General features: G+C 41.8%; 1 protein-coding gene across 5 annotated transcripts in view; it reads left to right on the plus strand.

The window, feature by feature from the left end:
- The window catches only part of lama2 (laminin, alpha 2), a 258,283-nt gene that overhangs the window by 229,957 nt on the left and 13,528 nt on the right, over positions 1 to 14,798 (plus strand). For 4 of the 5 annotated variants that reach the window (XM_059499216.1, XM_059499218.1, XM_059499219.1 and 1 more), the window contains 7 exons: positions 1,662 to 1,724; positions 2,362 to 2,474; positions 2,560 to 2,749; positions 3,891 to 4,049; positions 4,149 to 4,302; positions 4,436 to 4,566; positions 5,071 to 5,293. In XM_059499216.1, coding sequence (XP_059355199.1) covers positions 1,662 to 1,724; positions 2,362 to 2,474; positions 2,560 to 2,749; positions 3,891 to 4,049; positions 4,149 to 4,302; positions 4,436 to 4,566; positions 5,071 to 5,293 — 1,033 coding nt within the window. The remainder of the gene's footprint in view (positions 1 to 1,661; positions 1,725 to 2,361; positions 2,475 to 2,559; positions 2,750 to 3,890; positions 4,050 to 4,148; positions 4,303 to 4,435; positions 4,567 to 5,070; positions 5,294 to 14,798) is intronic. The other variant, XM_059499217.1, reaches the window with a different exon arrangement.

The following is a 14,798-nucleotide window of genomic DNA, read 5'->3' on the forward strand; positions in this document are numbered from 1 at the left end:
CAGTCTTTCACAGATTGGAGAGCCTCTGCCCATCTTTACTTCTGAGAGACTCTGCTTCTCTAAGACAAAGCTTTTATAGCTAATCATGTTACAGACCTGATATCAATTAACTTAATTAATCACTAGATGTTCTCCCAGCTGAATCTTTTCAAAACTGCTTGCTTTTTTAGCCATTTGTTGCCCCCGTGCCAACTTTTTTGAGACCTGTAGCAGGCATTAAATTTTAAATGAGCTAATTAAGTGGATAAAAGTGTAAAATTTCTCAGTTTAAACATTTGCTACGTTATCTATGTTCTATTGTGAATAAAATATTGGCTCATGTGATTTGAAATTCTTTTAGTTTTCATTTTATTAAAATTTAAAAAACGTCCCAACTTTTCCGGAATTCGGGTTGTATGTATAAATATACAATTTATACAACTTAATATTAAATGTCAAAAATGTATTAACTCATCTATAAATTCAGTTCATGATACTTATGCATGAACTAATATTAGTCTAATTATAAAGGAATTATTATAAAGTGTTAAATTTAGTTAATTTGGCTAATGTTTAGTGCTTTGTCAGACCAATATGTCCTTCTAAATAGTTTGCACCATTATCTGCCTATGACGATAGCTTTACGATCCCGACAGGGATGAAAGAGCAGAAACTTTGGTGTAATTCTTCAATGATTTTACATTTTTGTTTGGGTACAGTAGATGCAGTGAGCCATTCGCTAATGTACATGAAACTGCAAAATAATGTATTTTTAAATGTAAATGTAAATGTATACATTTACATTGTATTTAAAATATTTTTTTAAATCGCCAAAACTATGTATATATTTGCTAAAATATGTATTAGAATGTTTTATGTAAATATATTTTATACCATCTTTTAAATATTTAATAATAATAATAATAATAAAAATATTAACATATATATATATTTTCAATATATATTAATTATTATATTAAAAGCATTTAAAATATTTTTTTTCTTCAATCTAAGAAACTGTTTACATGTCAGATTTAAAGAAAAACTTTATTTGTTGTTTATAACAAGAGTCTACAACACATAATAATAATATTGAAATGTACTTTCATGCCTCTGCTGAAATAAATGTTGAAACACATTTTGATATGTGAATGTTAAAAATATATTTCATTGAGCTTGTACTGAACATACAGTACATTTAGCATACATGTAAAATATAATTTGCAAAGAATATATTTGTGTTTGTTTGTGTGTGTGTTGAGTGAATTTAAGAACAGACTCTCTTAAATTCATGAGTGTGACTCTGAACTGGTCAGATGTTGAACTGAAATTACAGAAAGAGGAATTTCTCATTATATAACCATTTATATTATAGTTCATTATTATATGACACTCATTATATGACCGTCACACATCTGTGGAATTTCATTAGTCAACGATGTGGTTTGTGACCAAACTAAAAATAATAACACTGACAATTACATTATTATAATATAATATTATTAGTACATTAGAACATTTGTATACATAATTTTTAACAATTTGACACAAATTGGGCGGGAACCATGTTTCTTTTCTGTTTAATGCACCATAACGCTTTGATGCTGTAATAATGACGCTTCACCTGAGCTCTTCTGTCTTCATGATGTCTCTTTCTACTGCTGTCACTCTGCTGCTCTCAGGCCACGCCCATCCCACAGGCCACACCCATCACCGACACGCCCACCAGAGTCAATGGAGCCACGGTATTAACCTGCACACACGCATCAGACATCAGAGATAGTGTGAATATTGCGGTTCCCTCCATTCAGATGCACATTTAGTGAGTTTTCCTGAGAACTGAATGCTGATGTTATGACCACGTGCAGCTCCATCAGCTGTTCTCTGCCTCCATCTACTGCCTGTACTTTGTAAAACAGCACTCAAACATTTCTGAAACTCTGTGCTACTTGCTGTTTAGATCTCTCTTGACATCTTGAGTTAAAGGTTTTGGTGGGTCAGAATTTACCTTAACACTTTATAGTAAGTATATACTAACAAAGCACTCAAATAATTTGTGAGCATTTGTACATCAGTTAGGTTTAGGATAAAAAAGAAATATGATCTAACTCTTTACATGTTAGCTAATTAACCATTATAATTATAATATAATTAACCAATTTTTTTACATTACAGTGATAATTAATGAAGAACTGTATACTATATGAAATCTTAATGTATTTACATTGTAGAGACTACAGTACCTAAACTATGAATTAACTAGTTGGCAAAAAATTTATAATTACTTTATCACTGTATTCTTTATTACTATATACTGTAAAGTGTTACTGAATTCTGTAATGTGCAACGTTTGATTGACATCTGCTTTGTCCAATCATGCAGGTGTCGTGCGCAGCAGAGGCGGAGCCTGTCGTGCTGGAACTGGCCAAACAGTTCGGTCTGTCCAGAAACAGTCACATGGCCTTTGAGTTTGACGACAGAACGGTGAAGAACAGGTGAGTGTCACTCATCATCATCTTCATCGTCGTCTTCCTCCTCCTCATCCTCGTGTGTGTGTGTGTGTGTGTGTCTGCTCCTCAGGCTGATCATGGAGTTCGAGATACGCACAGAAGCATCCTCTGGGCTGGTGTTCTACATGGCCAGGATCAACCACGCTGACTTCGCCACCATCCAGCTGAAGGAGGGAATGGCTCACCTGAGCTACGATCTGGGCAGCGGAAACACCTCGGTCAGCGTGCCTCGCATCATCAACGATGGACAGTGGCACAAGGTCAGAGCGTCTGGCCTTTGACCCCTGATGCATGACACACCTCCACTGTCTGACCTGATTCACAGCACACAGAATACTGCAAGTAAAGCTATTGGTGCATCTGGATACAAGACGGTGCTTTTGAATATTTTGTCTCATATTCTATGATGACCTGGATCATGGAAAGGATTTATGGGTAGTAATTAGGCCAAAAACATAACTGATGCATGTTTATCCAATGCATTACAAGCATCAAGCATGCTGTGTCACTGAACTACCATCTGTGGCCCTGGAGCACTAAAGCAGTCATCAGTAACACAGGTATATTTGTAGCAACTGGCAAAAATACACTGTATGGGTTTTTTTTTCAAAAATCATTAGGATATTAAGTAAAGATCATGTTCCATGAAGATATTTTGTAAATTTCCTACTGTAAATATACCAAAACTTCATCTTTGATTAGTAATATTCATGCTAAGAACTTCATTTGAACAAATTTAAAGATGATTTTCTCAATATTTAGATTTTTTTGCTCCCTCAGATTCCAGATTTTTAGATAGTTGTATCTCAGACAAATATTATCTGATCCTAACAAACCCATTTATTCAGCTTTCACATGATGGATAAATCTAAATTTTGAGAAATTGACACTTGAGACTGGTTTAGGGTCACATTTATTTATTTATAACAGAAATTAATACTTTTATTCATCAAGGAAGCACTGAATTGATCAAAAGACATTAAAGACATTTATAATGTTCCAAATAAATGCCATTTTTTTTACTTTCTGTTCATCTGTGAATCCTGAAAAACAAAATGTGTCACAAGCAGCACAACTGTGTTCAACACTGATAATAATCAGAAATGTTTCTTGAGCAGTAAATCATCATATTATTCTGATTTCTGAAGATCATGTGACACTGAAGACTGGAGGAATGATGCTGAAAGAAAACAGTTATTTCAAACTGTAATAATATTGTACAATTTTACTGTTTTTACTGTATGTTTGATCGAATTAATGCAGCCTTGGTGAGCAGAAGATACATTTTTTTTTCAGAAATGTTATTAAAATCTTACAGACCTCAAACTTTTAAACTTGGTGTGTGTGAAGGTCAGCGTATTGAAAGCAAGCATTGTTGATTTCATCTCTTTCTGTTTGTAGATCCGTGTGACGAGAGAGAAGCAGAGAGGATTCCTGGTGATTGACGGCCGTTACTCCAAACACACCACCAGCCCAAAGAAAGCTGATATTCTGGATGTGGTGGGAATGCTGTATGTGGGAGGTTTGCCGCTCAACTACAGCACCAAACGCATCGGACCGGTGAGACCACAGACACACGCACATTCAGAGATACCCTCCGAGGCCACTTTAGTCTCAACACTAGGTTGGCACCATCTGATGCTGCCTGTGCTTGTGTAGGTGCTGTACAGTATCGATGCCTGCATTAGGAACTTCAAGATGATGAATCTGCCGCTGGACATGGAGAAACCCACATCCAGCTACCGCGTGGGCTCCTGTTTCGCCAACCCAGAAAAAGGAACTTATTTTGATGGCACAGGTTATGCTAAAGCTGGTGAGGACCCACTGGAGTCATTTACAGCTGGTTATTCAGCAGGAATATTTAAAAACACAATTGTGATGTGTGTGTGTGTGTGTGTGTGTGTGTGTGTGTGTGTGTGTGTGTGTGTGTGTGTGTGTGTGTGCAGTGGACACGTATCGAGTGGGTAATGATGTGTCCGTGGATCTGGACTTCAGGACGTCTCAGAGCAGCGGCGTTCTGTTAGGTGTCAGCAGCCAGAAGATGGACGGACTGGGAATCGAACTTGTCAATGGAAAGGTACAAAAGAGAGATCTAGATTTAGCTTTTTCAGTTTCATTAAAGAACTAAAGTCAATTGGGCAGTAAATGATTGTGAAGTTGTCTTTATATGTGACCCTGGAGCACAAAAGCAGTCTTGAGTCTCTGGGGGATATTTGTAGCAATAGACAACAATACATTGTATAAGTCAAAATTATTAATTTTTCTTTTATGCCGGAAATCATTAGGATGTTAAGTAAAGATCATGTTCCATGAAGGTATTTTGTAAATATATTAAAACTTGATTAGTAAGAACTTCATTTGGATGACTTTAAAGGTGATTTTCTCTATAATTAGTTTTCATTCTTTTTTTGCACAGATTTTCACATAGTTGTATCTTATATCCTAGCCACACATCATGGAAAGATTATTTATTCAGCTTTTAGATGATTTGTGAATCTCTTATGACTGGTTTTGTGGTCCAGGGTCACATATTTGAATCGTTTGTTAATGAGAGTGTGTGTGTTTGTGTGTATTGGTGTAGCTTTTATTCCATGCTGATAATGGAGTGGGACGCATCACAGCCGTCTATGAGCCAGATCCGGAGGCGGGGCTTTGTGATGGCCAGTGGCACACTGTCTCCGCCCACAAGCTGAAGCACCGCCTGGAGCTCACTTTGGATGGCAAGAAGTCTGAGGCAGCGAGTCCAGACGTCCGCTCTGCCTCCGCTGATACCAATGACCCTGTGTATGTGGGCGGATACCCTGGTATGTCAATCAAACCCTGTTGCCATGGTGTCATAGTTAAGAATGTTCAAAAATTGGAATTAAAATTTGATTAAAAATCGAATTTATTTAAAAAAAAAGAAATCTCAAATGGAATGACACAATAAAGCTTTGTTTGATCATGATAAATCAGAACATTCTTACATTTGATGACATTTCTGATTCTGTGGCTCGTTCTCATTAAGGCTACATCATAAACAAACAGAAACTTCTGTTGAACACTTGAGTGTGATGCTCAGGAGAGCAGTTGTTTCTAATACAAAACATTTACAAATACCCAGGGCTTAATTTGTGCCGGAACAAGCCGGATCCGGATCCGGCACCTCCGAAATCTGATCCAGCACCTTATTTTGGCAGATCCCCTCCTCCAGGGGCGGCGTTTCATTATGGCAGACAGAGAATAGCCAGATATATGCCGTGAAAAATTATCCAAAATTCATATCTCTATAATACGTTATTATTATTTTAAATCAGAGGATCTTTACAAATATTTAGCCAATGATAAGTATTTAAAATAGCTTGTCAGTAAAACTTTATAATGCCATGGGTTCCTCAAGCTCTTGCGAAACCTCGTCGTCACATCACGCGCCTTCACTCAGATGGACGCGCGCGCACAGCCTGGAGGAGGCAGATCGCCGCTTTTTGCAAAGCAAGGGTTAACACATAACTGTTTGAGACATGATTTTTTTTTACTCAAACACGATGTCTGTTAAGGCTATTGTTTTTGTGTGCTTGAAGACTGGAGAAGTAGGTTTTTTGCCATCTAGCCAATATACTTTTTTACGTTTTAAATATCCTGTGCATGAGCACTTTATGTTTATATCATGAGATTTTGGCTAAGTGTATTAAACAGCAAAAAAAAAAAAAAACTAAGCGCCCATATAGCAACAATAAACGTTATATCCTAACCTGTAAAAGGTGATGATAGCTAACAATGCGCTGCACTTTCCTCAGATGCGGACAAAACACAGATCTCCTCATTCGCCGGCCAAACACCTTGTTAACTCCATTTGAGCTTGTTTTTCATATAGCCTGATGTTAATTGCACGTGTCTGATACAACACCGACACTGACGACGCAGTGTTGTTTAACTATTGATTTTTCCGCCTTTTCTTTCTTTCCCCCCTGTATTTTAGCAGAGTGTGCCATGAAACTGTTTTATTTGTCAAAACCCATCAGACATCATATTGTTTGTATTTGGTTGCTTAAACTCAACAAAGTACGAAAAATAACTCGTACATTATACTCGCGAGCTTTGGATGTGACTGTGAGGGCGCATGTGTGGCGTGGCACGAAGGGGGATGGTTCAAGGGCTGCACGATTATAATACTTTCTACCACCAACACTGTTAAAATTAAACCCCACTTACATAAAAAGTAGCCGACTACGCCACCTAGGTTGTTTACAAAAACCTAGGACCCAAGTTCACCAAATTCAATTATTGACTGAGGGCTGGGCACGATTGACACTCAACAGTAGTAGATTGAATTACAAAATATTTTATTACCATAAAATCAGAATGATCTAAATAGTAAAACAACAATTAAAATGATGTAGTCCTCAGCACAGTCCAATATGAAGTCTTTATGGTCAGCCGAATGAATGTCCTGGGTTGGTCCCACCACACATAGGTCTCCACAGATCCAGCCAGTCGTGTACTAAAGAGAAAAATAAGAAACAACTACCAGTATCTCCAGTCCAATGTTAGCAAGAGCTAACGTAGCCTACTACCACTCTCACTTGTTCACACAAATACCCACACCAACCAATATACACTGCAACCAAATAAGTCACACCACTAGCAAAAAAGGAAAACTAAGAGCTATGGCTAGTACACTGGCAATTAGTTCTTAGTCTCTAAGAATTAGGAATTAGATGCCGAAAATGGTCACAATAACATCCATCAAACGATCTTCAAACTGGGGTTGTACTCACAGTATGACTGGGTAGCAGTGCCCAGTACCCAGTCTAATCAATTTCCAGCGTTGCACAAACCCTCCGTCACCGTCTCACTCGTCTCCAAAACAGTTGTACAAACATGGTTACTCTGCTAGTCAACCGCTGATGTACTCGACTCCAAACACACGCTGACTCACTCGTCTCCAAGAGCTGCGCCTGTGATTGCTCTACGTCTTCACAACACTTCAAATCACGGTTTTCTGCACAGCCGTAAAATGTTCGGTTATCACTGCTCTTGTGTTCCTTCTCAGATGCCAGCAACAGCACACAACACTTGACAGGGCGTCGCCCTCCACGTAGTGATGCAATCCAAACGAGACACCTGTCAGTCTCTCAAGGACGTTCTTAAAGGGCAACAGTCTCCACCTCTTTTTGTAACAAACCTATGACACTAGGTCACTGATAATTCCATCAACAGATGTGTTAACAGAACAAGTAGAATACAAATCACATGATCAATGGACCAATCATATACAGATTAAAATGTAGATCAAAAGTGCATTCATCTCAATAGTTCACTCCCATCACATCCCCCCACACTAAAATGTCAGCAGTCCCTGCAATTACTTGAAACCCTTCATCTATACCGCAAAGGACGTTGCCCTAAATTCGGACGTACAGAACGTCTAACTTGATTCTCTTCATTCACATGATCAGGCTCTGAGGCAACCCACATGCTATAAGGCATGGGATCCAACTGTCGCCTTGTCTCTTCAGGCACTACAGGTTGCGGGTTTCTTATTTCCGGAGCAGAACACAGCTTAAGGGCGTTTCGATGCAAACTTCTCTCTTTTCCCCCTTGTTCTGGTCTCACCTGATACACCAGTCCCGTATTCCCCAGAGTCCCTAGTACAACATAAGGATCCCACCAACTGCACAACTTCCCACGTCCCTGTCGTTTTGATAATGTTGCAGTCTTATCCATGGCTCTTTTTGCTACCGCATAAGCCCAACTCAGTTTTTCATGGTGCTCTTGTACCCACCCAGTCAAATCCTTTCTAGTTTGTCCTACTCCCACTCCAAGGCTCATATCTACAGGGGTCCGCAAGGAACGACCAAACATCAAATACAAAGGTGTAAACCCTGTAGCCCCATGTATGGTATTATTATACGCCTGCATCAACTCGGGGAGAAATTCTGGCCACCTATCCTGCTTATCTCTCTCTAACGTACGCAGCATTCCCAACAATGTCTCATTCACCCTCTCTACTCTACCATTCCCAGCCGGGTGGTACGGGGTTGTTCGACTCTTAACTGTACCATACAGATAGCAAAATTCTTTCATCAATGCGGATTCAAAATTTGGGCCCATATCAGAATGGAATCTTAAGGGACAACCAAAAGTCTGGACGACCTGTTCCCACAAAGCCCTTACTGTCACCTTAGCAGTTTGATTGTTCGTAGGGATAGCCCATGCATAACGAGTAAACAAATCAACAATGACTAAAATGTTTTGACATGAATCGGCTGGACGGCCTAATGTCAAGAAGTCTGAGACCACTTCTAAGGGGAATGATACCAGGATTGGATTAAGGGGGGCCTTCTCATTCTTACCTTTCTGTAGGCCACAAGCGACACAACCCAGGTGGTACCCCTTGACAGTTTCCTCCATCTTCGGCCAGAAAAAGTGGCGTCTGACCCTCGAAAGTGTCCGTGAAACTCCTGCATGTGCAGACGCATCATGGTATCGTCGCCATACTTCCTCACGTCTAGATGCCGGGCAGATAATCTGTAGATGCAGCTCATGGGTACTGGGGTCGATCATTCTTTTATACAAAACACCATCTTGGATCACAAGCTTAACGCTCTGTCGAAGTAGTTGTTTCACCGTTAGAGACATATTGGCTCGCTCCATGGTCGAAGGTACACTACTTGACTCCACATACTTCCATATCTGTTGAAGTTCCTCATCTTCACCTTGGCTCTTACGCCACTCTTCAACATCTGGGAGGTCAGTTACTGGCTGACAGGCATCTTCTGTTGCCGCAACTCGTCGTACCTCAATAGGAGCCATTCGATCTACTGGGAACCTGGACAGACTATCAGCATTAGCATTCTCACGCCCAGTTCGATATTTCACTGTGAAGTCAAAATTTGCCAATTGGGCTGCCCAGCGCTGTTCCAACGCTCCAAGTCTCGCGGTCTGTAGGTGGGCCACCGGATTATTATCTGTAACCACAGTACATTTTGCTCCAGTCAGATAGTCTTTAAATTTCTCTATCATAGCCCATTTTAGAGCTAGCAACTCCAACTTAAAAGAGCTATAATTAACGTCATTCCGTTCCGCAGGATGGAGGCTGCGACTTGCGTACGCGATCACTCGCTCTTGCCCATCTTGGACCTGAGATAAAACTGCTCCCAGCCCCTGGTGACTAGCATCAGTATAAAGAACAAATGGCAGAGAGAAATCAGCAAACGCTAGGATAGGAGCCTGAGTGAGACAGAGCTTTAATTTTTCAAATGCAGCTTGACACTCCACAGTCCACTCGATCCTCTGATTATTTGACTTCTTGTTGACTGGAACTCCTACTAACAAGGCATTTAATGGCTGTGCCAGCCGAGCAAAATTGGAGATAAACCGCCTGTAATAGCCAGCTAGGCCCAAGAATGCCCTCACCTCTCGAACTGTGGTTGGAACAGGCCACTCTTGTACTGCCACAGTTTTACCAGGATCTGGGCTGATGCCGGTCTTGTCCACTACATGCCCCAGGAATTTCACTTGTTGCTGAAGGAACTGACACTTGTCCATCCTCAACTTCAGTCCGTACTGTGCCAGCCGCTGGAATACTCGCTCCAAATGATGAAGATGGGTGTCAAAATCTATGGAATATACAATGACATCATCCAAATAGACCAACAGAAAATCTACAATATAGTCACTCAAACAGTGCTGCATTAATCGCTGGAACGTAGCTGGTCCATTGCAAAGGCCAAAAGGCATACGTTGGAATTCAAATAGCCCCAGCGGAGTTGTAAAAGCAGTCTTTTGGCGATCGTCCACATGCACCTCCACTTGCCAATAGCCACTCGCCAAATCAAGGGTACTAAACCATTCAGCTTGAGTTAAGGTGGTCAATGTTTCTTCTATCCGGGGAAGGGGGAATGCATCCTTATGGGTAATGGCATTCAACTTTCTATAGTCAACGCAGAAGCGCCAACTTCCATCCTTCTTTCTGACCATGACTATTGGGGCTGCCCATGGACTCTTACTCTCAGAAATTACACCCCTTTCCAACATACCTGACAGCAGTTGTTTCATCTCCTTATACATCATTGGGGGTAAAGGGCGAAACTTTTCTCGGACAGGAAGTGCAGTGCCAGTATAGATCCTATGCTGGACAGTCTCATTAAACCCCAGATCATCCTCCTTCTTAGAAAACACTCCACTCCACTTCCTCACAAGTGCATCAAAAACTTGACGTTGTTGATCAGTTAATTCAGATCCAAGCATCAATGGACTCACCCCATCAACAGTTACCTCATCTTCCGAGATTCCAGCTTCGACCACATGAATATCGACGACCCCATCTGTGCTCGAAGTCAACTCAAGATCTCTTTGGCCATAAATGTCCACGCCAGACGTTTCATACAGCCGACCAAGCTTCTGGTACCGGCCTACGGACACTTTATAAGGCTGCAAGTTACACAATCTGATAGGAATCCTACCATCCTTAACGATAGCCACAGTCCGGGCAGCAGCCAACCCATCCAGCTCTAACAGGGGCTCCACCAATCCACAGTAACTGCGGTTCTGTCGGCCCATTCGGACACGGCCCCACACGATGACCTCGCTCTGGGGTGGAATCCATCTCCTGCGACGACTAGCTAGCCACACATAGCCCAGGAACCCATCATCTTGAGCCCAAGCAGCAACACGTTGACATGTTGCCATGGCCTGTTTCCACACCTGCTGTTCTGTAGGGTTCTGAAATGACAGAGACTGGGCAGAGCCCTGGAAAAGAGCATTCCAACAAGAGGAGATAACATTCATTCCAATAATTAAAGGATTAGTGGAAAATTCATCCTTGACAATCACAACACACCTTCCCTTAAGTTGGATGCCTGCCACTTCAAAGTCCAACAATGCGTACCCCACATAAGGGATTTCTAGACCATTTGCAGCTCTCAGTGTCAACAGAGGGGTATCACCCAATCTATAGCTAGGAAAAGTCTCTTCTAGCATACTCTGCCGCATTAGAGTTACCTGCGACCCAGTGTCTAACAGGCCTTTACAAGGAACGTTCTGAATCACAACATCCACTATAGGACAATTAGCAATAAAGGAGTGGTTATCAATAAAAGAATAGGCCTCTTGATTATCGATTGGAGCACGTAACCCTGTTGTCTGGACCTCTACAACAGGGCATTCTCGTTTAAAGCTTGTCTGGGCTCTCTGTTCTCTCTACAATGACGGGCCACATGATCTGGTTGCTGGCAGCGTCGGCAAATGGGTCTACCATCAGGGTCCCATCGGTTAATCGACTGATATTCTCTCCTTCTAGGCACAGAAAAAGCCGGCTGTTGCACAGATGCAGGATTTACAGGGGCTGCACGATTAGAAGTCCTCAACTCTCTTACCACCTCCTGAGTCAACTCTTGAATCTGGCCCTTGACTTCCTCCAAATTTTCACGCTTTAACTCCGCTTTCCAGTCAGGCCTATATGGACGTGGATTCGGTTTATCAAGCTGACTTATGGCAGCACATGCGGTCTCATACCTCCCATGGCCATACTCAACCTCCAGCAATAACGCTTCTTGGTGCAGCTCAGCAAAGGTCCCTTCTGCATGATGGCGGGCATACGTCTTCAAGGCTCTCTGCATCGGCCCATCCTCCATCCCCAGCAATAGCTGTTCCTTCAGCTGATCTTCCACCAGGGTTCCCTCTGGGCTGCGTCGCTGTAACCTCCGAAAGAGTTCTCGCAATTGTAAAACAAAAGCTTTAAAAGACTCCTCTGACTTCTGTCTGCAGCTAAAAAATTGTGACCGGAGAACAGGCAAGGGGGTTTCTCCAACATACAGAGCATCTAACTGTTCAAAAATCTTGGTCAACTTATCACGTTCTTCCTCTGCCAAGACACTTATCTCTCGTTTTGCATTGCCACCCAAAGCACCTAATAAAATCTTTACTTTCTTTGCTTCATTAATTTCTTGAGCCTCTAAAAGTCCTTGCATTTGCTCCTTCCAATCCCCATAACTCAAACCATCACCTGTCCCGCTAAATTTGGGAACCCAAGGAGCCCCAGGGAAAACTGGCATCAACATTTTTACCCTAGTTCAATCTACCACCTGAGTGTCAAAACGTCCTCAGTCCCTCACACAGGTTCACATAAAATACCCTGCCGACTACGCCAGATGTGGCGTGGCACGAAGGGGGATGGTTCAAGGGCTGCACGATTATAATACTTTCTACCACCAACACTGTTAATATTAAACCCCACTTACATAAAAAGTAGCCGACTACGCCACCTAGGTTGTTTACAAAAACCTAGGACCCAAGTTCACCAAATTCAATTATTGACTGAGGGCTGGGCACGATTGACACTCAACAATAGTAGATTGAATTACAAAATATTTTATTACCATAAAATCAGAATGATCTAAATAGTAAAACAACAATTAAAATGATGTAGTCCTCAGCACAGTCCAATATGAAGTCTTTATGGTCAGCCGAATGAATGTCCTGGGTTGGTCCCACCACACATAGATCTCCACAGATCCAGCCAGTCGTGTACTAAAGAGAAAAATAAGAAACAACTACCAGTATCTCCAGTCCAATGTTAGCAAGAGCTAACGTAGCCTACTACCACTCTCACTTGTTCACACAAATACCCACACCAACCAATATACACTGCAACCAAATAAGTCACACCACTACAAAAAAGGAAAACTAAGAGCTATGGCTAGTACACTGGCAATTAGTTCTTAGTCTCTAAGAATTAGGAATTAGATGCCGAAAATGGTCACAATAACATCCATCAAACGATCTTCAAACTGGGGTTGTACTCACAGTATGACTGGGTAGCAGTGCCCACTACCCAGTCTAATCAATTTCCAGCGTTGCACAAACCCTCCGTCACCGTCTCACTCGTCTCCAAAACAGTTGTACAAACGTGGTTACTCTGCTAGTCAACCGCTGATGTACTCGACTCCAAACACACGCTGACTCACTCGTCTCCAAGAGCTGCGCCTGTGATTGCTCTACGTCTTCACAACACTTCAAATCACGGTTTTCTGCACAGCCGTAAAATGTTCGGTTATCACTGCTCTTGTGTTCCTTCTCAGATGCCAGCAACAGCACACAACACTTGACAGGGCGTCGCCCTCCACGTAGTGATGCAATCCAAACGAGACACCTGTCAGTCTCTCAAGGACGTTCTTAAAGGGCAACAGTCTCCACCTCTTTTTGTAACAAACCTATGACACTAGGTCACTGATAATTCCATCAACAGATGTGTTAACAGAACAAGTAGAATACAAATCACATGATCAATGGACCAATCATATACAGATTAAAATGTAGATCAAAAGTGCATTCATCTCAATAGTTCACTCCCATCACATCCCCCCACACTAAAATGTCAGCAGTCCCTGCAATTACTTGAAACCCTTCATCTATACCGCAAAGGACGTTGCCCTAAATTCGGACGTACAGAACGTCTAACTTGATTCTCTTCATTCACATGATCAGGCTCTGAGGCAACCCACATGCTATAAGGCATGGGATCCAACTGTCGCCTTGTCTCTTCAGGCACTACAGGTTGCGGGTTTCTTATTTCCGGAGCAGAACACAGCTTAAGGGCGTTTCGATGCAAACTTCTCTCTTTTCCCCCTTGTTCTGGTCTCACCTGATACACCAGTCCCGTATTCCCCAGAGTCCCTAGTACAACATAAGGATCCCACCAACTGCACAACTTCCCGCGTCCCTGTCGTTTTGATAATGTTGCAGTCTTATCCATGGCTCTTTTTGCTACCGCATAAGCCCAACTTAGTTTTTCATGGTGCTCTTGTACCCACCCAGTCAAATCCTTTCTAGTTTGTCCTACTCCCACTCCAAGGCTCATATCTACAGGGGTCCGCAAGGAACGACCAAACATCAAATACAAAGGTGTAAACCCTGTAGCCCCATGTATGGTATTATTATACGCCTGCATCAACTCGGGGAGAAATTCTGGCCACCTATCCTGCTTATCTCTCTCTAACGTACGCAGCATTCCCAACAATGTCTCATTCACCCTCTCTACTCTACCATTCCCAGCCGGGTGGTACGGGGTTGTTCGACTCTTAACTGTACCATACAGATAGCAAAATTCTTTCATCAATGCGGATTCAAAATTTGGGCCCATATCAGAATGGAATCTTAAGGGACAACCAAAAGTCTGGACGACCTGTTCCCACAAAGCCCTAACTGTCACCTTAGCAGTTTGATTGTTCGTAGGGATAGCCCATGCATAACGAGTAAACAAATCAACAATGACTAAAATGTTTTGACATGAATCGGCTGGACGGCCTAATGTCAAGAAGTCTGAGA

The sequence above is a fragment of the Carassius carassius genome, chromosome 18 (assembly GCF_963082965.1).
Source record: "Carassius carassius chromosome 18, fCarCar2.1, whole genome shotgun sequence".
In the NCBI taxonomy this organism is placed as follows: Eukaryota; Metazoa; Chordata; class Actinopteri; order Cypriniformes; family Cyprinidae; genus Carassius; species Carassius carassius.